This window comes from Chanodichthys erythropterus, chromosome 23 (assembly GCF_024489055.1).
Source record: "Chanodichthys erythropterus isolate Z2021 chromosome 23, ASM2448905v1, whole genome shotgun sequence".
Classification (NCBI taxonomy): Eukaryota; Metazoa; Chordata; class Actinopteri; order Cypriniformes; family Xenocyprididae; genus Chanodichthys; species Chanodichthys erythropterus.
This window is the reverse complement of record NC_090243.1, coordinates 16,501,957-16,528,830: the sequence shown is the minus strand read 5'-3', so window position 1 is coordinate 16,528,830 and position 26,874 is coordinate 16,501,957. Positions and strand designations below refer to the sequence as shown.

At 34.0% G+C, this 26,874-nt stretch overlaps 1 protein-coding gene across 1 annotated transcript in view; it reads right to left on the bottom strand.

The window, feature by feature from the left end:
• st18 (ST18 C2H2C-type zinc finger transcription factor) overlaps positions 1-26,874 on the bottom strand; it is a 70,355-nt gene that overhangs the window by 20,087 nt on the left and 23,394 nt on the right. Inside the window, 4 exon segments of the mRNA XM_067377654.1 lie at positions 1,867-2,568; positions 7,068-7,261; positions 10,669-10,699; positions 10,799-10,888. Of these exon segments, the coding sequence (XP_067233755.1) occupies positions 1,867-2,568; positions 7,068-7,261; positions 10,669-10,699; positions 10,799-10,888 (1,017 nt within the window).

Here is a 26,874-nt window from a genome sequence, read left to right as displayed (position 1 = left end):
TATCTTCAGAGATTACCCATTAAACAGCAGTCATCACAAGAACCAAAGTGCTTAAAGCTCACATCAGAGATACTTTACTAGGATTTATGACTTAATTTATGCTCATGGTAAAATATCTGGCTGATACCGATAAAAATCCAGCACTCCGTGTTAAAGAGATGTCATCAGAAGATTTTCTTCCTGTACTTGTACTTTTTTTTTTTTTTTTAATAAAACATGTTGGTTATTTACTATTAAGTATTTTCTAGCCAAAATGTTTTTAGCACTTAAGAGGATTTTATTTATCTATCCCTCTGGGCTAGAATCTCTCTATGTGTCTTTCTTCTTGCATGTTGATTTTTAGTTTTGCACAAACACATTTTATGAAATTTTGTAAAGCAGGTGTTTTCAAACTGGGCCACAAGGGAGTGACAGGTGGAAAAGTCTAGAGAAAAACAGTAAATAAATTAATTAGATTAAAATAAGTGGTAACACTTTATTTTACAGTGTCATTGTTAACTATGTTGCATGTAGTTATTATAGCAATAACTATAAATTATGCATATTTCCATGCAACTAACCATAAACCAAACACTATACTAAGTACATGTAGTTACTTAATATTAATCAGTACTTAAATGTATAATTACAGTGTAACAGAGACACCTTAAGTGTAACCAAATAGATAAATAAAAAATTAGATTAAATAAAAAAAATAGTTTGTTATTAATCAGTTAAATAGATTAAATTAGATTAAAATAAGTAAATAAAAATTAATATAAATAAAAAAGATCAAAATTAAATAAACAAATAAATAAATAATACATTTAACTATATATTGCTATAGTATAATGAGTAGAAAAAAAATAAAATAATGCAACTTAATAGAAACTAATTTTATATTTATAGCATTCAGTGTTTAAAAGATAGATGCCCATTAAATGTTAGAATGGGGGTCTCTCACTTGAGGATGATCATATTTGGAGGGCCATGGCATTTAAAATATTGAAAACCTCTGGTTTTCCACACAGCCGCATATAAACACGAGTTTTTATAGGCCTAATACAAATAAAAAGAATTACTATGATAAGAAATTAAGGTGTTTTTAATGCAGTAAGTGAAGAAGAATTTACAATTAACATTAAAACGGCAAATAAAACGATTAACAAGCAACAAAAAATTCGATTGGCTATTCTTTTCTGAAGTTTTTTTTGTTTTGTTGTTGTTGTTGTTGAGTAGTGAACAATTGAAACACTGCCTAATCTGTAGTGAAGTTATGGTAAGTGTGAAGCCGTAGTGAATCTGTATTAAAGCTGTAGCTGTGGTAGAGTTGTAGTGAAGTTAGAGCTGAGAACAGAGAAGTTTTCATAACAATTTCCGCTTTAAAAAGTGAACTGAATGACGTTTGGTTCTGTTCGCGGTTCTCACATGTGAATTATTCCACCAATGCTGACGAAAAATGCTGACAAAATGGTGTCACATTAAATCCACTAACACACTGACAGAGTTTCCTGCAATGCTTAGCCTATTAGAAAGCACTGCAAAACCGCAAAACAGACAGCATAACCACTGTAGTCCAAATCCCTCAACCATTGAATTAATTACTCTAATGAGCCGGTTCTTTTTAGCGAATCACAAACATATAAAGCGTGAAGTGAATGAATAACTCTTATGAACCAGGTTTATTTTACGAATCAGAAAAATATACAGCATGACTAGTGAAGACCGAGGGCTGAATAAATTACTCTAATGAGCTGGTTCTTTTTAGTGAATCAAACACATAGTCTAGTTCGACTCCTGATTGAATGACTCTTATGTTTCATGCCAACTTTAAGGAATCAGAATATTTACAAGGAATTCGAAAATTTGTGAAAATGTGATTCTCACCTTTGCTGCTGTGGTACATGGTCCGAGCATCTATCTCCAGCATCCTCTGCTGCCTCCGATCATGGTTCATCTGCTCCAGGAGGAAGCGGTCCATGTCTTTGTAGGCACTGTGAATGACCTGTCTATGTTCAGACTGCAGCACCATGGCCTGCTCTAATAGACTGAGATTCAGTCGGGCCCTATCCAGCTCCAGACGTCTGGCCACCAGACCTGGACCCCAAACACCTCCTCGCTCCTCCATCCTGGGCGTCTGGAGCTCCTCCTCACTGTCGCTGAACTCTCTTACAGAGCCATACTCCTCCATAAAGTTCCCTGCACTGTTTCTGTTAATGTAAGCAGAAAGAGCGTCTTCCTGGAGCTGCTGACCTATTCGGAGTCTCTTTAAAAGAGCATCGTCTGCAGGTGGACTTGGGCTGTGATGGATCCCGTTGACTTTCGTTAGGGACGGAGGAACGCTCCATTCTTCCTCGTCTGCCTCTCTGTCTGGAGACAGGTGATAGCTGGCTCTGATCTCCTCCTGATTTTTGTCTTCAAAGTCCTGATTGTGTTCCTCCTCTTCTTGCTCGTTCTGGTGATCGGATATCTGAGCCACCAGGTCTGGCGAACCCTCGCTCGTTTGTTCTGACCATGACAACAAGTGGTGAGACTTTGCGTTGTGATAAACAGCGTCTTCCAGAACATCACTGCCACTGAGTTCCTCATCTGAGACACAGAAGAACGGATGGGGTTTAAATTGATGGATCATCAGTAAGGGCTCATTAGATGATTGTGTTTGGAAGTAAAAGACTAACAGATGGTTTTCACATCCTTCAAAATCACAAGTTGTGACAAATATGACAGCTTCAGTTTGGGATTTGGACAAAACATGAAGGGAAACACAAAATATGTCTCTGAGCACATTCATAAACTAAAATGGATGGATGGATGGATGGATGGATGGACGGATAGACAGACATATAGATGGATGGACGGATGGATAGATGGATGGATAGACTGACATATAGAGGGATGTAGTAATAACTCATGCATATTTCCATGCAACTATCCCTAAACCTAACACTATACAAAGTACATGCAGTTACTTAATATTATTCAGTACTTAAGTGTATAATTACAGTGTAATAAAGACGCCTTAAGTGTAACCAAATAGATAAAAAATGAGATAAAAAAAATTATATACATATATATATATATATATATATATATATATATATATATATATATATTAATCGGTTAAATAGATTAAATTAGATTCAAATAAGTAAATAAAAATGATTAATTATTACTCTCTGGATAGACAGACATATAGAGGGACGGATGGACGGAAAGAAAGAAAGAAAGAAAGAAAGAAAGAAAGAAAGAAAGAAAGAAAGAAAGAAAGAAAGAAAGAAAGAAAGAAAGAAAGAAAGAAAGAAAGAAAGAAAGAAAGAAAGAAAAAGAGAAAGAAAGAAAGGAAAAGCATTTCAAATGTGCTCAAATTAAAAAAATAATAAATGATTAAATTAATTTAAAAATAATAAAACATATACAATATACAATTTTGTCAAGAAAGTATTATGATAAACATTATGTATCCCAAGTGCATACACTATTTAGTTTCCATCCAACTTGAGATTATTAATTGAAATATATACATAACTTTACCTTATTAAAAAATAAATAACATATATAAACACGTTTCTATTTATAATTAAAAAAATAAAAATATGCCCTCTTAATTTAATCTGCCATCTGTTCAAGTTACGCAACTGTGTTTTATAAAGTGCGACTTGCATTAAAAAAGTGTTAAATGTACTGAAAAATGTTTTCAAATCCACAATGAATATAAGACCTTATGATATAAAGCTGTAAACGCTAATCAGAAAGAAGCATGATTTTTGCTATACCACAGTACTACTTTTGATAAATCCATAAAGCTTATTTGTCTGGGGTTTATGGAGTGAATAATTCCTTTTTTGACCAATCTCAGACCTTTTATCCCTTAAAATCACCTTTAAACGACTCTTTGGAATCGCAACAGACCCGATTATATTAAGTAATCGAGTCAATGATTAACAAAAGAAAACTATCAGCTGGATTGATTTACAATCCACAAATGATCTCCCTGAACTTACCCACCAGGGTTAAAGCTCTTTGGGCACTGGGGTTTAAAGTTCACAATACAGCATAAGCATGAGATACATCTATCCTCTTAGAGAGCCTTATGCCACCCTCCGAACCATATGCAGCCACTGAGTTGATTAGATATTAGAGCATTTTGGCTGCCGCCACATGCGGTTTCAGGGGCTTCTAATGGGATCATACTGCCTTAACAAACAGTTGCTAGACTTAAAGAGCATATAAAGTAGTCCTGCTTTTAATCCCCCCAAAAACATCCCTAAATGGGGGATAGAGAGCTCAGTGGCATTTACAATCTCACCCGTCTCTTGCCAAAAATGGAAACCAGGCTTTGAGGGGTTAGAGTGTGCTTGCCGATTCGTTCGTACCATGCCAAACTCCGGCATAATGTCGCAGAGGTCTACATTGGCGCTGTATGAACGCGAAGGCATTATGCTAGAGCACAACCTAAATTTTGATTCTGTTTGTGCAGATAATTATAGTTTCTATGCATGCTGCTTGAGGAAAGGGTGGTTAATCTCGTCCGTTTTTATTTTTGGAATTGCATCCAGTTGAATGCGTGTTGAATGTTACTGCACTGATTCTTGAGAGATGAAACGTGTCCCACACTTCAACATCGATATGAATCAGAATGGATAGAATGTTCCTTAATCAAATGTACTATTTAGTTTTAGTTACATTTTCACCTACCAAATCACTCAGTACTTATTATAAAGATTAAAAATATGTTAAACAATCAGGATAAAGACTAACTTGCCTGATTTCATTAATATTAATCTGTAAGGTATGCATTTTTAAATTAATATTTTTTATTATATAAATATGTACATTTTTAATAAAAAATAATTAGAAAAACCATGCTATTTTTTAAAAAACAAATATTAATTTTTAATTAAATATATATGTATATTTTAAATAAAAAATAATATTAATTAAAAAATACACTTTTTAAAATACATCTTTTATGAAAATATTAATAAAATCAGACAGGTTATGAATGTTTTATTTTTCCATATGCTTTAAAGCAACTCCAAATAAACAAAATGGCTACAATACATCTGTGACTAAATATGATTATTTCGTCAACACCATTAGATTTTCCGTGAGATGCCGCTGACATTTCAAAAGACGGAGCTGAAAATCAGTTTGATGCCGTACTGTGGTCTCAATTTATTCTTAATCATAGTTGAATGCTCCATTTATTATAAATGTCTGACATGGTACTACTCATGTTTGTATCTGACAGTGTTTACCTGTATAAGGAAAACAAAAAAATTTTTTTGTGACAAAATGGAAGAAGCAGGAAGTTGCAAGCTGAACAGATTAGTCCATAAACATTAAACTTCAACATTTTTAATTTCTGTCACTCATTTTTTGTCCCATATCTCAAGAATCAGTGCCCGTCACACAAAAACATGAAGCATCTGGATGCCGAAACCAAAACGGAGCATGGATTCCACCGCAAACACACTTAAAAGCGACTGATTTTCCTGATTTTGTCGCTTTTGTCAGCAGTTTGAGGTGTGAAAACCCAAAGCGGTCCAGCGCAGATGAAAAGTTCGCCAGTTATGCTAAGACACAATTAACAGAGCAGATGATTAGGAGTTCTCTGCCATCCAGATGGAGATACAGCCCTGACCAAAAAAAAAAAAAAAAAAAAAATAGAGAACAGTGGGGGGAAAAAAAGACTGGAGCGAACAAGGGCGAAAAATGCTTGGATGCAGAGAGTGGTTTGCGTTTTGGAACAGGTGAATGGTTTATACTCCAGAATAACCATTACCATTGTGTGTATGGAGACCAGAAGCTTGGCTGGAGTCACACACACACACACACACACACACACACACACACACACACACACACACACACACACACACACACACACACACACACACACACACACACACACACACACAACAGTACCAAATGAAAGCCTTACACCCCTTTAATTCCTCCCCTGCCTTTCCTTTCTCATGAAATTCACATACCCCTCTCGTCCCCCTACAGATCCATTAATTTCGCTACGGTCCCAGTCGTCATTCGCTCCCAGTCACACCCCGCACATTATGTTTTTTAATTTTTTTTCTTTCAGTAGCACTTCTTCAGTAGTGCACTTTGGCAAAACGCAAAGCAAACATGTTGCGAGACAGCAGGGAAATATGACAAATGAGATTTTCCTAATCATTCCGCAACTTCAGAACATAATACTAAAAACTCGAAGGAGGAGGAGGGAAAAGAAAAAGGTTATGATTATTATGGGTAATATGAAATCAGAGAAACAAATAAATTCCATTTCCAATGATGCTGTTCAATTTATTGAGCTATTTTGTTGTCCATTTAACAACCCACATGTGTCCAATAATGAGCCGCACACATTATGCCTAATTATGTATATTTGGGCTGCGTTCGATGGTCTAACAAAAGCTTTCGAAAGGGACAATTACGTTTGTTGCTTGGTTACATCGTTAAAAATATACCAAATAAGTGCAGATTATAGGGGTGTGGAGGTACACATGTAAAGCATGGGTATTGTTGCCAACATGCTCATAATTTGATTCATTAGGAAATGGCAGCATTTTGTTTCTAGAAAGGAGACTGCTTTAAAACGTAATATCGACTTTAACGTTTCCGTGCCTCCGTTGCCAAAAATGTTTTGTTGTTGGAGTGTATGATCACTCTCTTTTGTCAACGAGGCACAATATAATTTGGTGCATTCTATTCTCAGTTACCCTATTTGCATAATTATGCAAGCAACCACACTTGCTTATAAAAAAGCACTTTTCCAGGCTGCATAATAAACCCAGCGGCAGCTACTTTAACGCCACCGACTTTTTAATCCGGGTTTCAAAGTAGGAAATCGCCTTAATCTGGACACCGGATGCGGGAAAAAGCGCCTAGGATCAACTTCCACGGGACGCCGTGATAGACGAACGTGATGGGCGAATAGATGGATGCGGTGAGGGAGGAGGGAGAGGAGGCGAAGGAGGAGGAGGGAAACAAATATATGAATGCAACAGATGGTAGTTTAAAATTCAGCGTCAATTGTTCATCAAAACAGACAAAACAACAGGACATCTGTCTACCTGCTGGAGTGTCAGTGTTCCTGGGCGCGTCTTTGTCCTGAGCGCTTGCCAGGTCTTCCTCGCCGTCCCCCTCGCTGGGGCAGGGGCTGGGACTGTAGTGGCGGGGCTTCATCAGGAGCGATTTCCTCTTGTTGACTGGCGCCCCGCGGGCCCCTTCTGCAGCCGACCGCTTTTTACCCGCACCGAGATGCAAGCTGAAAGGAGAATACAGGGGTCATTTAATGGATGCGTCATCGTGTCACAAATCAACGTGTTGAACTGAGTATGATTGGTTGAGGTACAAAGATCTAATGAACCCGTGAGGTGTGTTGTGTAGACGCATAGAAGTCTTGAAATAAGTTGTGCCAATATGGACTCCTAAAACTAAAAATGGCACAAAAAAAACCCCAAAAAACTCTTTTTCTTGGTTCTTGAGCTGCTATATGATTCTTCACAGAGTAAACAACGTCCAATAATTGTTTATAGGCTCTTCAGATCAGTGTTTTGGTTCTTTGTGGAACCTTTTAAGTCTCACAAATGCAGCTCATTAATAAAATGACTTACAATATTGTTCAAAACATTTCTATTTCAAATAAATGCTGTAACTTTCTTTTTATCAAAGAATCATGAAAAAACAGCACGGTTTCCACAAAAAATATAAAGCAGCACAACTGTTTTCAACGTAAATAGTATAAGAATATTAGAATGATTTGTGAAGGATCATGTGATACTGAAGACTGGAGTAATGATGCTGAAAATTCAGCTTTGATCACAGCAATTAAATACATTTTAAAAAGATATTAAAATAAAAATCTAATTTTAAATGGTTATAATATTTCACAATTTTACTGTTTTTTACTGTAATTTTAATTAAATAAATGGTGCACATAAGAGACTTATTTTAATAACATTACAAATCTTACCGACCCCAAACTTTTCAACAGTAGTGTATGTGAACAAACATGACTAGATTCTCCTTTTCTCACATATTTACCATGATGGTAAACACTACATTGCCTCTAGCAATGACTGCGCTACTGCCAGTAAAAAGTAATATCTTACTTGTTATCTTAGCTGTTGATTTGAACTGAAATAGATCAGATTAATTGGTTCCAGGGCTACAACTCTGGTAGTTGGATTTACTTCATTTTTTGTTTATAATACAAATTATTAAGTTCCCCTAACTCAATTTAGCTTGTTAGTTGAACGTAAATTCACTCAAAGTCGTCATAACTCAAAAAAAATTTATGCAATTTTTTTGTTGAGCCAACACATTATTTTTATATTATTACTTTTTTATAATTTACCCCTAATGCTCTCTGATAAGACAGATAGCAGATAGAAATGGTTTCAAGTTAACATCAAAAACATCTTTCTCAATTCACATTATTGCTCTTACAGTAAATGATGTGTTGGCACACATTATTCCAAAGACAAAAATATAATTCCACCTCTGAACTGACTTTCCATTTTAGCCTTCTTATTTTTCAACCCCTCCCCTCCAACCACTTATAAGAGGCCACTTTTCACCATCCAATCAATTCCCGATGGATCGAGCCTCGCCCTACATTATGTCTCACTGAACATTCAGTTTCACACACACAGAAAAAAATAAAAAATAAAAATGTCACCAAAGTAAAATGGGTGGCAATTGAGGCATTGAGTTTGTTACAAAACTCAACACGGCAGCATCTGAAATTCCCTGCAAGATGTGACTAAGAAATTCAGCATCGCAGATCCTCATGTGTGAACTTATGTGTGAACACAGAGTCCAAAACACTCAAGCATGAACTGGCTCATTATTTTCAATGAGAAATCTGTTGCTATTATCAGCTATCACGCTGCATAATAAGGAATGATACAGAGAATAAAATGTTTGCTGTAGGCTGATATCATAAAAAGTAAGTGTAGACTTTGAAAAAAGAAATGCACAAAACAACTTGCATAGCATTAATATAAAGACAATTCATGCTGCTTAATGATAAGACGCATACAACAAGCCATTAACAAAACTACTTCAGCTCAAAAAAGTATTTGGACACTATGTAACTTTTGGCCCTCTAGCGGTTTAAAAACAAAACTGCATGCATTTTGTGGAAGAACGTTGTTTTGGTTGTGCTTCGGCACTAATGTTGATTCTTGTTTTATCACTCTAAAAAGTAATTCAGGGGACCTGTTACCACAACAGGTGCAAAATTCAAATTTATTGTTTTAATTAAACCTTTTAAGTTGCAAAAATTATGTTGTAGAGTTCACATTATTTTGTAGAGTTCTGTTGACATAATAATGTTGATCATTTCATCACTTAATATAATTTCATAAATTATTATGTCATTTAAACTCAAGTGGAAACTCAAATTTCTGCGTTAGTTGGCTTTTTTAAAGAATTAAGTTGTTGTAACTTCAGAAATCAGGCAGTGGGTTTCTAGTTCCCAGCATGCTTTGCATAGGACTGGATAAGGAGAATAAATGTTGAAATTAAAAGTTAATAATATTAGTTTTTAGTGAAGGGAAAGACCTGTTATAGTGTTTAATGCTGTTATGTTTGACATTTTAAAGAGTTTCTGTAATGTTGAAGTTTTTTGGTTACCATTGTGCTGAAGAGTAGATACATGAAGGTAAACACTACATTGACTGTGCTAATGCCAAGTAATATCTTACTTTTTCATTAAATATATGTTAAATAAGTTATGTTAGCATGTGTTATGATAGCTCTTGATTTGAACTGAAATAGATCAGATTAATTGGTTCCAGGGCTTCAACTCTGGTAGTTGGAGCGACTAAACTTTTTGAATAATCAACTTAAAAATTTGTGTTTATGCTACAAATTAAATTCCTCTAACTTGATGTAGCATGTTGGTTGAATGTAAATTTTGCAATTGATGCAAACTGTTGCGTTATTTTTTTTTTGTTGAGCCAACAAATTATGTTTTAGAGTGACAAGCTCTTTTTGCCAGAAGACTCTCCTCTGTTTTCCGTTAGTTTAAAACAAGTGATTCAGCAGAGGTTTGAGATTTATCGGCTCCATGTCAACCTTTCTCCCTCGTTTTGACAACTAACCACAATACATGCGTCAAAGTAGCCAGAGCAACTTTTCCCTATTTACGGATATGACGAGACACGACGAGTGACGTATGTTTGCAATTTTCCACGAAAACCATCCATCTAGGTCTAAATTATTAACACTTATAATAGGCTTACCATAGTAAATCAGGGTGAAAAACACGTTTTGGAAAACACGTTTTGGAAGAAGGATTGATGATGTATTGACTCATTACTTAAATGTTGTTAATTTTGAAAAAAAGGTTACATAAGTAACACTTGCATTAGATCATCAACATCAAAACAAGCAACATTTATTTCAAAGAAAGATGTATAAGTACACTTTTCAAGCTTTCAAAGTTCTTCAAGTGGATCATGTTCATACAGTAGTTGTGATAAACTAATTGACTTGACATACATCAACTGAAAATCACCAAAACACTATGTTATTCTTAAGTTTGACTTAAGTGTCCAAAATCTGAAATCTTAAATGCAACTTTTGACAACTGCACGTATGCTGTAGGGGCGTCAGAAAAGCCATAAACTGACACTCGGAAGCTGGTAGTGAACTCTGGCTTACCTGGGCGCCTCAGCGATGCAGTCAGGCAGAACTGCAAACAGAAAAAGAGAGAGAAAGAGTAAACACACATGTTTACATTTCCACCAGCGAGACTGGCCCCTCCAGCACCTGCCTGTGATCCTTCACACACCTCTCGCTTTAATGTCACACTCAGACGGACACAATGATGAAGGCTCCTGCTGACTCGGTGAGAGACGCTTATGTTGAAGATACAGCTCTTCTGGCATACACAACATCTTAAGCAAAAATCAGAAACCTCCTCTACCTCTTTTTTTAGGGCTCTAAAAATATGGCTATGGATTGCAGCAAAAAGGATGCAAATCCATACAAAACAAAGGGATGCAAATAAGGCTTCAGGTATTTTTTTTAAACCACATTACAGAGGATCTGGCCTTGTCCAGTATCAGTTGACCCTATTTTTGCTAGTGGCTTAACAGCACATGCTCTTAGAAGAAAAAAGGTCCTAATATAGAACCTTAAAGGGTTCTTTCAGGCACTTCATATATAGAAACTTTCATAAACATACAGCTCATAAACAGCTCATAACATACATTAAAATAACCCATTAAACATCAAAGTATTATGCAATTACTTAAGACATTTCTCCTTATATAGAACCCAGAACCTTATATAGAACCTTTTTTGGCATAAAGAATTCTTTAAAATTAAGGCAAGAACTCAAGGGTTCTATGTAGAACCTTATTAAACCTTTATTTCTAAGAGTGCACTAAACTCAATACATCACATGAAAGAGAGACAAAATTGTAATTTTTGAGTGATCCGGCCCTTTAAGGTCAGGCATTCTGGGTAATGTCTTTCTTATGAAGAGTTTATCTTGTCTTTATGTCTATTGCAACTAGTTACTTTACTCTTCATTATAAGAAGTAAAAATGCAGGCATTACCTAAAAGAGATTTTTTTTTTAACTTGATGCAACACAAAGTCACCAAATTCAGTCTCATTAAATATTTTGCATAATATTAATAATAAAATAATATTTATAACATTATAACTACAAAATACATTAAAATAAATAAAATTGCTATTAAATAAAATGCCATTAAAATATTTTTTTTATATTTAAATATTTATTTATAAATGTATATATATATATTTTAAATTACATATATTATATATTATATTTTTATTAAATTATGATTAGTGCTGACAAACGATTAATCACGATTAATCACATAAAAGTTTGTGTTTTCATGATATACAGTATTGTGTGTGTACTGTGTATATTAATTATGTATATTTAAACACACATGCATATTATATATATATATATATATATATATATATATATATATATATATATATATATATATATATATATATATATATATATTTCTTAAATATATAAATGTATGTGTGTGTATTTATATATACATAATATATCCAGTACACAGACACATATATTATGTAAATACAAACTTTTATTTGAGATGTGATTAATCATTTGACAGCACTAATTATTATATGTTTGACTTGAATAAAACTAGGTAATTTATGTTCCTACATGTTACCAGACAAAAATTTGTATAGTTTTGTAGACTAAATGAAAGGAAAGGTAAAATGAAAACTCTATGACAGGAATGAATTGTTTTATATTTCATAAAGCATGTTTAGGAGGCATAATATTTTCTCTTGAGGCAAAATTAGAAACTGATTACACAGTGTAAGACAATACACATGTGGATTTGCATGGGGGGAAAAGCTGGATCACTTTACTAAACAGTGTTTAACAATCACAGCTCTGACAACATGATATATTCAAAGCCTCACTGTGAACTTAGTCTCACGAGATGTATAGACAGAGAGAGAGAGAGAGAGAGAGAGAGAGAGAGAGAAGGAATGTGTGTCAGTAGGAGAAAATGTCTCATTCACAGCTTCACCTCAATCCCATGGTGAAGACTCAATAAAACACCATCATGAATTTTTACCGGCACATTAAAGGGCCAGGCGCACATGAGCGGTACAGTACGTGGCTCTAAACACTTGAATAATGATGTCCCCTGTCATGCTTTAGTCGCTCTTTCCATTCACGGCGCCCTCCTTAACTCGTTTGAAAGAATATTGCCACATAATGAAGTCACTGTCTCTGCATAATGCATCGCCGCGGCAACCGCACCTCTCTCCAGCTAAAGAGGATTAATATTAAAATTGACAGATCTGATGTGAGACTGTTAAACCAACACTTCAGATCAAATGTGCGTAGGAAAAGGGGGCGTGCGCACGCGAGCCTGTCAGGAGCCCGTCTCTGAGGCATTATGGGAAATGTTTTCACCTTGTTTATGTGAACTTTGAACAGGGCAAATATAATGCATCCCTACATGTTTATACAAAGCAATAATGCATTCTAAAAAGTGTTATGAGATCATGTTTCATAACAAGTGCATAAAATAAATATTTTGTTGCAGAGGTAATGGTTTATACATCTTTACAATGATATGAAGCACCTTAACACTTAAAATAAAAAAAATAAATAATGTGTTATTTAAAAAAATAAATAAAGTTAAATTTTAAGCTAAAATTTAGTATATTAAACTTTATAAAATGCTAAACAGATATTAATTAAAATATGTAAATAAAAAAATAATGTCTTAAGCTAAAATTTAGTTTTATTAAACTTTATAAAATGCTAAACAGATGTTAATTTAAATATGTAAATAAAAAAATTGTTAAGTTAAATATTAAGCTAAAATTTAGTATGTTATTAAGCTTTATAAAATGCTAAACAGATGTTAATTTAAATATGTAAATAAAAAATAATGTTAGGTTAAATTTTTTAAGCTAAAATTTAGTATGTTATTAAACTTTATAAAATGCTAAACAGATGTTAATTAAAATATGCAAATAAAAGTTGACATTTCGGACTATTTAAATATAAATTGCTGAGAATGCTGTTTATAATTATATGAAGTAAAATATAAAAAGTCAAGTAATATCTACTTGATCTGAACCTTAAAACATTAAATCATATAAAACATTTATATTATATTATATTATATTATATTATATTATATTATATTATATTATATTATATTATATTATATTATATTATATTGTAGGTTACACTCTATTTTAAGGTGACAGTCTACTTACTATAGAGTTAGGGTTAGGGTTAGGTTTAGGTTTAGTTATTTGTAATTATGCATAATTTACTGTTATTACTTTAGTAAGTACATATAGTAATGTGTAACTACGTCACCTTAAAATAAAGTGTTATATGATATTATATTATATTATATGATATTATATTATGAAAACTAGATTTTGTATATTTATTAAAGTTGTGAAGCACTTCCTCGTACCATCACATGTTTCGCTGCGATTCTCTTCACTGTCAGACTCCATCTGCAAATAAAAAAACAGAAAAAAGTTAATAACAAATAGCAATTTTCAATTCCAGAGATTTATAATCCTGTTTAATAACTCATCTCAACAGGATCTCATCATCAGAGTGACAGCTAAGTTCCTGTCAGTTTAGGTTATTAATAAGTAAGCCAGATTAGCGTCATGCAAAGAGTTTATCACATCGCAAGCACTTCATTTGCAATTTCAGAAACATCACAAGTTTAGATCTTAAAAAAAGAATGAATACATTTAAATTATAGGATTACAGTAAATAACAGTAGTAAAAAACCTAATCCAATCAGTTCTGCGATTCCTGGAGCGTGCAATGAGGCGTCAGCGCAAGAAATGAAAGGTCAATGAACTTTATGACAAATAAAAGAGGGGAATTTCACACAGTAGCTCAGGTCCATTACGTGCTTCATATTTTGGCTTGATTTAATTGACTTAGCATCGGCTCAAAACTACAGCAACAAACTCCCAGCGCAGAGAACAGCCAGACAGGCCTTCACTTTTAAGAGGGTGAGACAGGGGCGAGCGAAAATATAATAATGCAAAAACCAGCGACAAACAAAAGTAGTAGTAGTGTGTGTGTGTGTGTGTGAGTGTGTTTAGACAAAAAGAGTTGTTAATACCGCTGCACCTACTCACTCTCCCTCTCTCTCTCGGTTTCTCTCTGCCAGCAGTGCCTTGCTGATCCCAAATAAAACCTATTAAATGTAATTATTCTGGGCTGATGGCGCTCTATAGCGGTCGGAGGGTCTGGTGAGCTCGGTGAGTCACTGGCTGGGCTGTTACTTCGCTTATAATGGGAAACATGACTCCTATCTCCCCTTCTCTCGGCTTGGCTGTTGTGATTGAAGCCACTGACCTGTCATACATTTATAATAGGGGGAGCAGGTGTGGCATTGATGGACCTTAATTTCCTTTAATAAACCTTTTATGTGGCCCACTCTTAATGCCACGCCGGCCCTCTCCCGGCTCCCGACGCGTAATAGCTTCATTACTTTTGATTACTGGGGGCCCCTATTGAGACAAACAACTCCCAAACACTATAGATTACATTCTGTAAAAACTAATGTACCTGATTAGTTCATTACACTCGCTCGCTCGTGTACACATAGATGCACGCTAACGCACGCAGCGCCAGAAGTGGCCCCAACGCTTCCGGACGGGCTTTTCTGAACACCTCTTGAAAGCTGAAACTATTAAAAACTGCGAGAGCCAGGTTTTGTTTCGTGATTTCTGTATTGTTTCGCTGCGAGAGTGAAAAGAACGCTTTTATTAGCTCGACGAGCACAGGGGTTTATTTCAACAAAGGGTACGCAGATTTCGAGGGTTACGTAATTTGATATTTCGTATGTTCAGAGCGGAAACTTTGACATGAGATGGGGAGGGCGATCGGGCGACAGCTGGTCACTAACAATCCCTTAAATTATACGTCACCACCTTACAAAACCAAACCATATGTCAACGAGAACCGTCAACCTCAGGTATCCAGTCAGAATCTGTCAAAAACAAGTGATTCTACAGCCAAAATACAAACAAACTTCACATGCTTTACTATAATATACTTTTTTTTTAATATACTGTGCAACTGTCACTTTAAGAAGATACCTAAGATCGTCTGCAAACTAAAATAATCAAGTTTATTCATATTAAATAATATATTATGATTGAATATATTTGAATTATTTTTATTTCTTACATTTTTTTGGTACAATACTTTAAAAATGATCGTGCATCATATAAATACCAAAAATTCACACACACATTCAAAAATTATATATACTAAAACGGTTTATGCTAAAATGGTAAAAACCCACAGACTTTCATTTTAAGTGCATTTCCATTGTGTCTAAAGCTCACACAGAAAATGTTGACCAAAACAAAATGTATAAAAAAATAAAAATTAAAAAAAAATGAAGGGAGTGCAATAAAATAAAATAAAATAAAATAAAATAAAATGAAGGGGGCACAATTTAAAATAAAATAAAATAAAATAAAATATAATAAAAGTGCAAAATATATAAAGATACTCAGAGTTTAAAACAACAGATGTTGCAGCCAAGATGTTTTTAACAGTGTGGTGCAATACTTTTCTACTTTCATAGGCCTAAATGATTATGTAGCATGTAAATTAAAACACACGACAAATAGAGGTGAGTTAATTTGTTAGTCCACATATGATACATATGAACAAGACAATCTGACTGAATCAATGACCTATATATATATATATATATATATATATATATATATATATATAAAACAATGACTAATTTTACCTTTGTTTGTTTGGCCTGTAATGAATAAGATATTCTGCGAGGTCCCCACGGGCCGCTCCGGTTACTGCACACACGTTTTTTCAGCTGTTCTAAGATGTGAGTGTGACATTCATGCTCTGAGGGCAAAAAACGACAGAAGATGTCAGTGACAACTTGAATTACACTTGAGGTGTTTACAGTGTATTTTTGAATGGCTAGTGTGAAATCAAATTTTAAATCACAAATATGTCCTCAAGTGAAAACATGACACACAAAAAAAATGCAGTTATAAGGACATTTCTATTGTAAAACATTAAACTGCACAATTTTTACTCTAAAAAGCTATTTCTGCCTGTTGAAAATCACTATAACTCAATGCAGTTAGGTTGCTTTAGTCATATAAAATCAGTCTTTTTTGACATTTTTAGGTTGTGCACACTGTTTAAAGAGAGAGATCATTTTTAACTCGCTTCCACTTGGACGACTACATTTAGGAGTTGTTCGAAAAGAATGAAAAAAACAACAACAAAGTGTTTACAATGTATTTCTGAATGACTAGTGTGAAAAAGTTTTAAGTCACAAACACATCTTTAAGTGAAAACATGGCCACAAAAAACTACAGTTATAATGACACTTCTGATTCATGTGGTAAAACATTAGAATGTGCAGTTTTTACTCTAAAAAGCTATATATATCTGTTAAAAATCACTGTAACTCAATGCAGTCAGGTTGCTTTATTCATATTAAATAATACTTAAATAATGACTCTTAAAAATTATATTTTAGGTACAGTGCACACTGTTTAAAAAGACACCTCACTGTAAAAAAATATTTTTACGATTTGTTATCACAACATTTTTTCTTTTGTCAAATCAACTTAATTAATGTGGTTCAGATAACATAATATTTTGAGTTTTTGTTGATTAAACCAATTGCCTTCATTGTATTAACTCAAATTTTTTATTTCAATGAACTCAACGTTAACTTACTTTTTTAAGTTAAACCAACAATTCTTTTTTACAGTGTTGGACGACTACATTTAGGAGTTGTTCAAATAGAAACGCTTTATAAGGACATTTCTGACTCATGTAAACATTAAAATGTGCAGTTTTTACTCTAAAAAGTTGTCTATATCTGATAAAAATCACTATAACTCAATGCAGTCAGGTTGCTTTTATCATATTAAATAATAATGACTCTTAAATAATGACTATCAGCGCACACTGTTTAAAAAGACAGTTTTTAATTCACTTTCACTTGGACGACTACATTTAGGAGTTGTTCGAATAGAAACACTATTATAAGGACATTTCTGACTCATGTAAAACATTAAAATGTGCAGTTTTTACTCTAAAAAGCTATCTATATCTGATAAAAATCACTATAACTCAATGCAGTCAGGTTGCTTTAGTCATATTAAATAATAATGGCCCGGTTTCACAGACAGGGCTTAGCCTAAGCCAGGATTAGGCCTTAGTTCGATTAGGATATTTAAGTATCTTTTATAAACGTACACTAGAAAAAAAAAAACATTACTGGTTTACATCTTGAGACAAAACAATGGCACTAACATATTTTAAGATATGCCAGTATAAGTTGCTTTCAGTTAAAACAGCTCAAACATTTTAGCATTTTAGTCTGGGACTAGCTTAAGTCTGTGAAACCAGGGGAAAGACTCTTAAATAATGACTTTTTTTTTTTTTTTTTACATTTTTAGCTAACACTGCGCACTGTTTAAAAAGACAGTTCATTCACTTTCACTTGGACGACTACATTTAGGAGTTGTTCGAATAGAAACACTATTATAAGGACATTTCTGACTCATGTAAAACATTAAAATGTGCAGTTTTTACTCTAAAAAGCTATCTATATCTGTTAAAAATCACTATAACTCAATGCAGTCAGGTTGCTTTAGTCATCAGTGCACACTGTTTAAAAAGACAGTTCATTTTTAATTCACTTCCACTAGGGTGACTACATTTAGGAGTTGTTCGAACAGAAACGCTAACTGTGAATGTTTCAAACAGTGCCGTTGAGAAACCTGGGAGCGAATTAACTGACAAGACCTCATGTGGCTTTCTTAACAAGATGCAAATTGATTGCTTGACAGAAATCAAATAGCTTGTGTGTAATTAATATGGTTAATCCGGGAAGAGTTTTGTGTGATTGCGCGCATCGGGACAATTTAAACGCTGCGCTACACAACGCCTGAGCTCCGCTATTGGTGAGCCATTCATGCCTGTTGGCTTTGAGAGAGAGAGAAAGAGAGAGCTTTGTGTTAATTATGGCTAAAAACTCCCAGCATCTTTTGCCCGGCGGCCCCCACCGCCGCACGAGGACAGGGGCCCGGGGACGAGGAGGGGGCCCTCCCTCATTAGCATAAGAAGAAAGACGGCCCACTCCTTGAGCGGCCCGTCATCTGCTGAATCATTATAAGGGGGTTTCTCTCTGCCCCTTCTGCGCGTCCCTCTGAGGGCCGGGCCACTAATGTGCATGGCCTCGCGGTCTCCAAGGAGATAGTGCTTCCTGATGCGGCGTACGTCTGCGCGTGTGTATGCGGCCGCTGCACTTTGCCCTAACCCATCTGCTCTTTTTCTCAAAGCCCCGTGTGAGCCGAACGAGAGAGTTGCACTTTAAAGCCTCTAAACATCAATGGGCGTGATTTGTTTTAAATAAACGACACGGCGACCCTTAAAAAAATACTTACAAAGAAGATTAGTGTTAACATGCACAAATGAGAAAAAAAATGAATGACATTTTCTGGTCAAAACAGAAACACACACGCTATCATTAAGGCCGAGCACAATGTTAGTGCATTTCTAGTCTTTAACACATGAATGCTAACATCACCAAAAATAAGACAAACAAACAGACAACAACACAATGCATATGGTAATTACGTTTGTTATCAGCATCACAATCACTCATCGGATTTAACCGCTCAAGGGACGACTGCTGGTAATCAAACCTCAAATCATCTTTATCTTTATAACCACATGCACAGAAATTGTATTTCAGGATAAATTGCAAGTTAAACGACAATGTTTGTGGTATCCTGTTGAGTACCACAGAAAATATATTTAGGAAAAACAAACATGCCTTAAGAATTACTGTATCCATTTACAATGGAAGTCTATGGGGCAAGCGTACAAACTAGTGCTGTCAAACGATTAATCACGATTAATCGCATCCCAAATAAAAGTTTGTTTACATAATGTATGTGTGTGTACTGTGTATATTTATTATGAATATATAAATACACACACATGCATGTATATATTTGTATTATGTAAACAGAAACTTTTATTCTGGATGCGATTAATCGCGATTAATCGTTTGACAGCACTAGTTTGTACGCTTGCCCCATAGACTTCCATTGTAAGTGCATAATTACATAATACAAATATATACATGCATGTGTGTGTATTTATATATACAAAATAAATATACACAGTACACACACATATATTATGTAAACAAAATTTTATTTCAGATGCGATTAATCGCGATTAATCGTTTGACAGTGCTAGTACAAACTCAAATACAAGGTGTGTTTTCACTTAAATTTTACAAAGAATTAACTTCTATGTAATGATTTCAAACCATTGTAGGTTATTAGTAGCAAATTAGTAAACCAGGTTAGTGTCATGGAAGCAGGGTGATTATCGTTAAATTAAACTAAAACCATAAAAAAAAAAAAATCAAGTTACACTTTATTTTAAGGTGTCTGTGTTACAGTGTAATTATACATTTAAGGACTGAGTAATAATAATTAACTACATGTACTTTAGGTTTAGAGTTAAGTTAGGGTTAATTATAGCTATTACTATAGTAATTGCATGTAACGTCTAACGGACTGTAAAATAAAGTGTTAACAAAAAACATGACTAGAAATAAAATAAACAGTAACTGAAATAAAATAAAAAAATAAACTTGTTCTAACTTGAAGAACTAAAATAAACACAAAAAAATTAAAACTACTTAGACCTTTAAAAAAAAAAAAAGGCAAACAAAAAAACCCCAACAAAATTAATAAATCTTTACAATGAAAATTAAAGGAAAATTTAAAAATAAAAACTAATGCAAAATATTAATAAAACATATTAATGATACTAAAATCATTTTTGATATACCAAACTATTATTTTGGATATTAGATTTCAGAATTATGAAAAATGGATAAATAGATAAAAATATTGTAAATAATATATTAGCAGAAAAAAACAAAGAATTGTTGGTTTAACCTAAAAAAGCAAGTTACCTGGTTGCCTTAAAATTTAAAAATGAGATAAAAATGAAAAAAAAAAAAAAAAAATGATACAATACAATGATTTAATCAACAGAAACTTAAAATATTATGTTATCTGATCCACATTAATTCCTGAAGTTGATTTGACAAAAGAAAAAATGTGATAAATCATTAAATAATTTTTTACAGAGTAATTAATTTTGTGGTTAAACTGATAGTTAAAAAAATAAATTAATGAAAAATGTAAAAAAGGTTTATACAGCATGCAACGACTGTCCCAAGTGCATTTTTGCGCACACAAGTTTTCTAAATTAGGAGTCTAAATTATTTAACATGCATTTCATTTGAATTTACCATGGAAATAACTTGCATGTAACGCCTTTAGACTTTTCAGAAGTGGATTTCTATAATAAAAATAACGTCATTTTCATATTAAACGTGCACGCCTAAAAGTACTCTCTCGCTTGCATTAAGATTTGTCTTTGTATCTCGACTTTGTAAAATGATAGAGGGTAAAAAAGCAGAACGAAACAAGCGTAAAAAACATTCGAAGCACACTCAGTGCCCTTGTCCTTCCTGAATGACTGTTATGATTAGATTGTACTTTCAGTGTAATTACGGAATAAGCACTATGTGGCACTAAACAATGAATAAATAAAGACCTCCAGCTCTATCTCCACCCAGATACCTCCCTCCCTCCCTTCTTCTCTCTCCTTCCAATCACCTTTCCCCGTTTTCTTCTCCTCTCTCTCTCTCTCTCTCTCTCCCCATATCACCTGTCTCGCTAGTATCGCACATAGAGAGTTATGAAGACACAGGATCTCATGGCAAGGTCACCCGCTCTCTTACTATCTCTCTCTCTTCCCCTTTTTGTTCGTCTGTAGCATGTGGCTGGAAAAGGGTTAAGCCAGGAATGGATTTAATTATGGAATGAATGGAATCACAATGCGCCTGCAGCAAGTTTGTGCCTCCTTATTTATTAAAGCTGCTGATGGTCCAGGTTTGATGAGCCACTTCGGGCATAATTGAGTCATCATACAAAGAGGGTTCCACGCATTCAGAGAGGTTTTATCAGCTGCAAACAGACCTGATTACTGGCAATTACACTCTGATCTAGGAGGATGGTGGTGGGGGGGCGGGAGGGGTAACTTGTGTGTTTATAGTTTACCCCAGGAATAATTTCCACATTCATTTTACATGCTAAGTGTTTTTCTGTTTCGGCGTAATAAAGCGCAAAGCGAGAGATAGCTGCGTTTTACTTTCATTTTCCCCCTGCGCTGAATGTCTTACTGTAACCGAAAAAAAGGGGGGAAAAAAGAAGAGAGGAAGAAAATAATTGCAATTGAATGCGCATTGGCAGGGCGGTTGGGGGTTTTGTTTACATGCTTTTTTGAAATAAAAAAGCATGCAGAGGTGTGAAGCAAACATTGACATGTGTCTGAACTGGGTGGAGTTGAGCACAATAATGCTTTTTACTTCAATGGAAATTAATTACATGCACATCAAAGATTCAGTCAAAACAAGATTGATCAAATCTAAAAAAATATTCACCATGATAAAAAGCACAGATCATTCACTATATAGGCCTTCTGCCTAAAAACAAAGGCAGAGAGATGGAAAGAAAAGGGACGCTTGAGATTAGAAGGGGCGGGTGTGTGTAAACGCGAGATATCAGTCTCCATGTAGTTCATGCCAGAGACTTTAAACTGTGAAATCTGAGAACTCAAAAGCTGCTATTTTAACTTCTGTTAGCTCCTGGAATATGAGGCTATGTTTTCTTTCTAGGGCAAGCATAATTAGTTTCAGTATAATTACCTTAAAGTGCATCATCTGTCCCTAGGTCTAATGTGGGAGTAACTTCAAAGATACACTTGTTTCCAACTGTTTAAAGCATTTCTCATCTGATAAATTATTCTATGAGAAATCTGCCAGCAAACACAGATGATTAAAAAAAAAGGTTGTTTGCAATGGAAACAGGCGTTCGCAGACCTCAAAACTTAGAACAAGTTAAAGCTTGTGCAAACAATTCTGCAAAAGTGACAAAAATAAATAAAAATTTATATAATTTTATAAATAAATAAAATAATTTGGTTGCAATAGTAAGAAATTATTATAATAAATAAATATATATATATATATATATATATATATATATATATATATATATAAAACTTTTTTTTTTCAAAGAGAAATTTGCCATTTGCCAGCAAACACACAATGAAAAAAATTTTGTTTGCAATAGTAAGAATTCATTATTCATAAATGTTATATATAGATATATATAAGTGCTGTCAAAGCGATTAATCATGATTAATCGTATCTAACAAAAATGTTTGTGCTTAGATAACATGTTTGTGTATATGTATATACACACACAATATATAATAATATACACATATATTATGTAAACAAACTTTTGCTAGAAGCGATTAATCACGATTAATTTTATATATATGTGTGTACGTGTGTAAAATTTATTCAAAGAGAAATTTGCCATTTGCCAGCAAACACGATAAAAAAATGTTGTTTGCAATAGTAAGAATTCATTTTAATACATAATAATAATTTATATATATATATATATATATATATATATATAAGTGCTGTCAAATCGATTAATCGATTACTCACAAAGAATTGCATCTAACATAAAAGTTTGTGCTTACATTATATATGTTTGTGTATATGTATACACACACACATATTATGTAAACAAACTTTTAAGTTAGATGCGATTCATCGTGATTAATCAATTTGACAACACATATATAAAATTCAGTGCTTAAGCTTCTTTTAAATATATTTAATATTTGGCTCATTATCGTGTGAAGACAAAAACATACATTTTAAAACCCAATAAAAAAAAAAACTCCCTTCAAAAGAGCTAAAAAATATTGTCAGGAACTTAAAGATCAAGTCAGATTGCCAATTATCCCTTTACTGAAGCTCCTTTAAAGTAAAGTCCCATTTGAACAGAGAGAGAGAGATACTTCATTAAAGTCTAGTAAAAGACCTAGTTTAGGGACACAAATATATTTCAGAAAGGTTATTGAGCAATGCGAACATATTTATTTATGCTAACAACATTGTCTCTACATCTTCAATTCAAAGGCTGACCTATCGCTTCCCTTAATGTGGTTTGGGGAAGCATAAAAGGGCATCTGAAACGAAAATGAGATGCCACAATCGAGGCCAGGTGTTAGCAGGGACAACTTCCACGCCTGTTCTCCGTTATCAGCACGCACTGATCCGGCCCATTGTTTCAGGACGGGAAGGTATCTCAATAGAGAGGACGCATGAGTACTACCAGGTGGTCGGCAATTTGTTGAAGCCGTGGCTACCATTCCAGCTAAATCCTGGAGCACAAAAGGCAGGTCTCCAGGCTCTGAAGCCCTTGGGTTAAAAAAAATGGAAAGGGAGAAAAGGGGGGGGGGGGGTATATCATGGGCAGGGCTTGAAAGGAGAAGACCCTTTAAACTCCTGATTCCTAATAAGATTGAAATGAACAGCTCGCATGGCAGCTGTACTTTTCCCAGGGTTAATTACCTTTCACTGCACTTGCCTAATGAGTCAGCTGTTCCTGTCATTAAACAACTCCACTTCACCATGGCTTCTTCATCCTCCACAAACACTGTCCCTCCTGTTTGCTCACTTGTTCCAGCAGCATGTGAGACGGAGAGAGAAAAAGGGAAAGGTTGCCCTTCATGGCATATGTTTGGAAACTGGCGTCCACTGACAGTGTTGAGCTCTGATTATGAAATCGAACCCCAAAACAATCTGGCAACGCGAGTGAGGGGGAATTGCACTTGAAGTGTAGATTCACGTCACATAAATTGCTTCAAAACTAAATATTTGCGGGGGGAAAAGTTATTTTTTCCCAATACACTAGTGATTCTCAACTTGAAAACTTGTGAAGTTAAATTTTGCAACTTAAACATTTTGTGGCTGTCAAAAAGATTAAAAAATACTTTAATAATAATTTTTTTTATTAAATAATAATAAAAAAAATCTATAATTATAATAAGATCAATTAAAACATAATAATAAAAGTTAATAATAATAAATAATAACTGATTAAATCCAAAACTAATTGTGATTAATGTCATTATTTAAGTTCCTTTATAGGAACTAAAATATTATAATGTGTAATCTGTAAAGTTTTAAACTCTCAAAATGGAATATGTGCTAATTATAATAATAGTATAAATTTAAAAATGAATAAATAAATAAATTAAATAATAATAAATGATAATACTCAAAAATAATAGGTTACAAACACAACTAATTCTGTTTAATGTCATTATTTCAGTTCCTTTATTAGGAAAAAATATGATAATGTGTAATCTATAAAGTTTTACACAAAGCAGAATATATGCAAAACTTTTAATAGTTTCAATTTAAAAAATTATAAATAAATAAATAAATATTCACAGAATAAAACTAAGAAATTGTGATTAATGTCATTATTTATTTCCTTTATAAGGGAAAAAATATTATAATGTATAATCTGTAAAGTTCAATTTAGTAGTATCAATTTAAAAATAATTAAATAATAATAATAAATGATAATAAAAATAATAGATTAAAGACAACCAGTTGTGTTTAATGTCATTATTTCAGTACCTTTATTAGGCAAACATATGATAATGTGTAATCTGTGTTTTACACTCAAAGTAGAATATATGCGCTACTTAGTGAGTTTGTTTTTCACCCGCAATAGTTTTATTTGTTTAAAAGTAGCTTTAATAATTTTACTGATGATTATTAATGTTAAATATTCCATTTTAACGATAGATATCAATGCTAAATGATATACAACACAACACACGATAAGAACAGTGAAGATGAGGGATACTTGAGCCTTATTAAAGGGGTTCTTTGGGGTACATGTGACAAAAACCACTGCGATATGTGACACTTCACCTCATAACACACAAGCTGAGTCGAACAAACCGACATCTTCAACTCTTAACATTGTCAAATCCCTATATAAACCAAAGCGAGCAGGTCTATAACACGGTGGAAAGTCCTCTTTGGCATCTAAACAGACACCAGCACCAGAGAGCTCTGCTTCAGCACATCTCCGCCTGTGCTGTCATCATTTCAGGAAGATGCGGCGCATGCAGGCTGGATACTGCAGCTCAGGCTGTTCGGGGAGTTTTAAGTGATTTTTGCCAGTGTGTGGCGAAATCCCCAGGCCACCTGGATTACAAACTCTAGTCCTTTAACTCATGCCAGTCTAAATCCATGTTAACTCGGATTTACCTCTGGCATAGGAATTCCCAGTCCGAGTAAGCTTTGTTTGGAAAGAGTTGCGCCTAAGTATTTTATGCATTAAAAAGAGGACTAGTGGGGAATTCTGATTTAACTAATGTCCAAAAGGGCTGAGGGATCAGGATCATGGATTTATGAAGTCTCATTCTGTAATCTTCTAATAAATAGAATGGATGCGTACGCACTTTTGTCATAAACTTGCTTTTACAACTTGCTTTTAAGGTGCTTACAATAAATGATGTGTAAGAAATAAACTCGAATTATATTTCTGTAATTGCCTTATTTTATCCTAATATCTACAATACTTTTGTTAGCAGAACAACAGCAAACAAACACACACAACTAAAGCTAATATATATGTGTGTGCGCGTTTTTGTGACATATCAGGACACAAATTTGTATAATGACATGGGTTTGACATAGGTATTACAAGGAGAGGGTGACTTATGAGGACATTACCCCATGTCCCCACTTTTCAAAAGGCTCATAAATCATACAGAATGAGTTTTTGTGAGAAAGTAAAAATGTGCACAGTTTCCTGTGATGGGTAGGTTTAGGGGTAGTGTTGGTGTAGGGCGATACAAAATACAGTTTGTGTAGTATAAAAACCATTACGCCTATGGAATGTCCCCACAATTCACAAAAACAAACGTGTGTGTGTGTAAATTACAATTGACTAATAGTAACTGTTTTACTAACTACTATATGTAAATCTATAACCCAATACAAAAAACGTTTTGCGTTTTTAGAATCAAAAAATCTCTATATATTTATATGTATAATACACCAATTCTTTGTCCAAATCAACACATGTTCATGTTCAGCGCACTTCTAGGGACAAGCTAAGCAAATGCACACACACACAAACACACTCACAAACACACACATCTGTGCGCATACACACACTCACAAACACACACATCTGTGCGCATACACACACTCACACACACACACATCTGTGCGCATACACACACTCACACACACACAAACACAAACTCACATAATCACTCGCTCACACACACACACACACACACTTACTCACTCACACTCACAAACACACA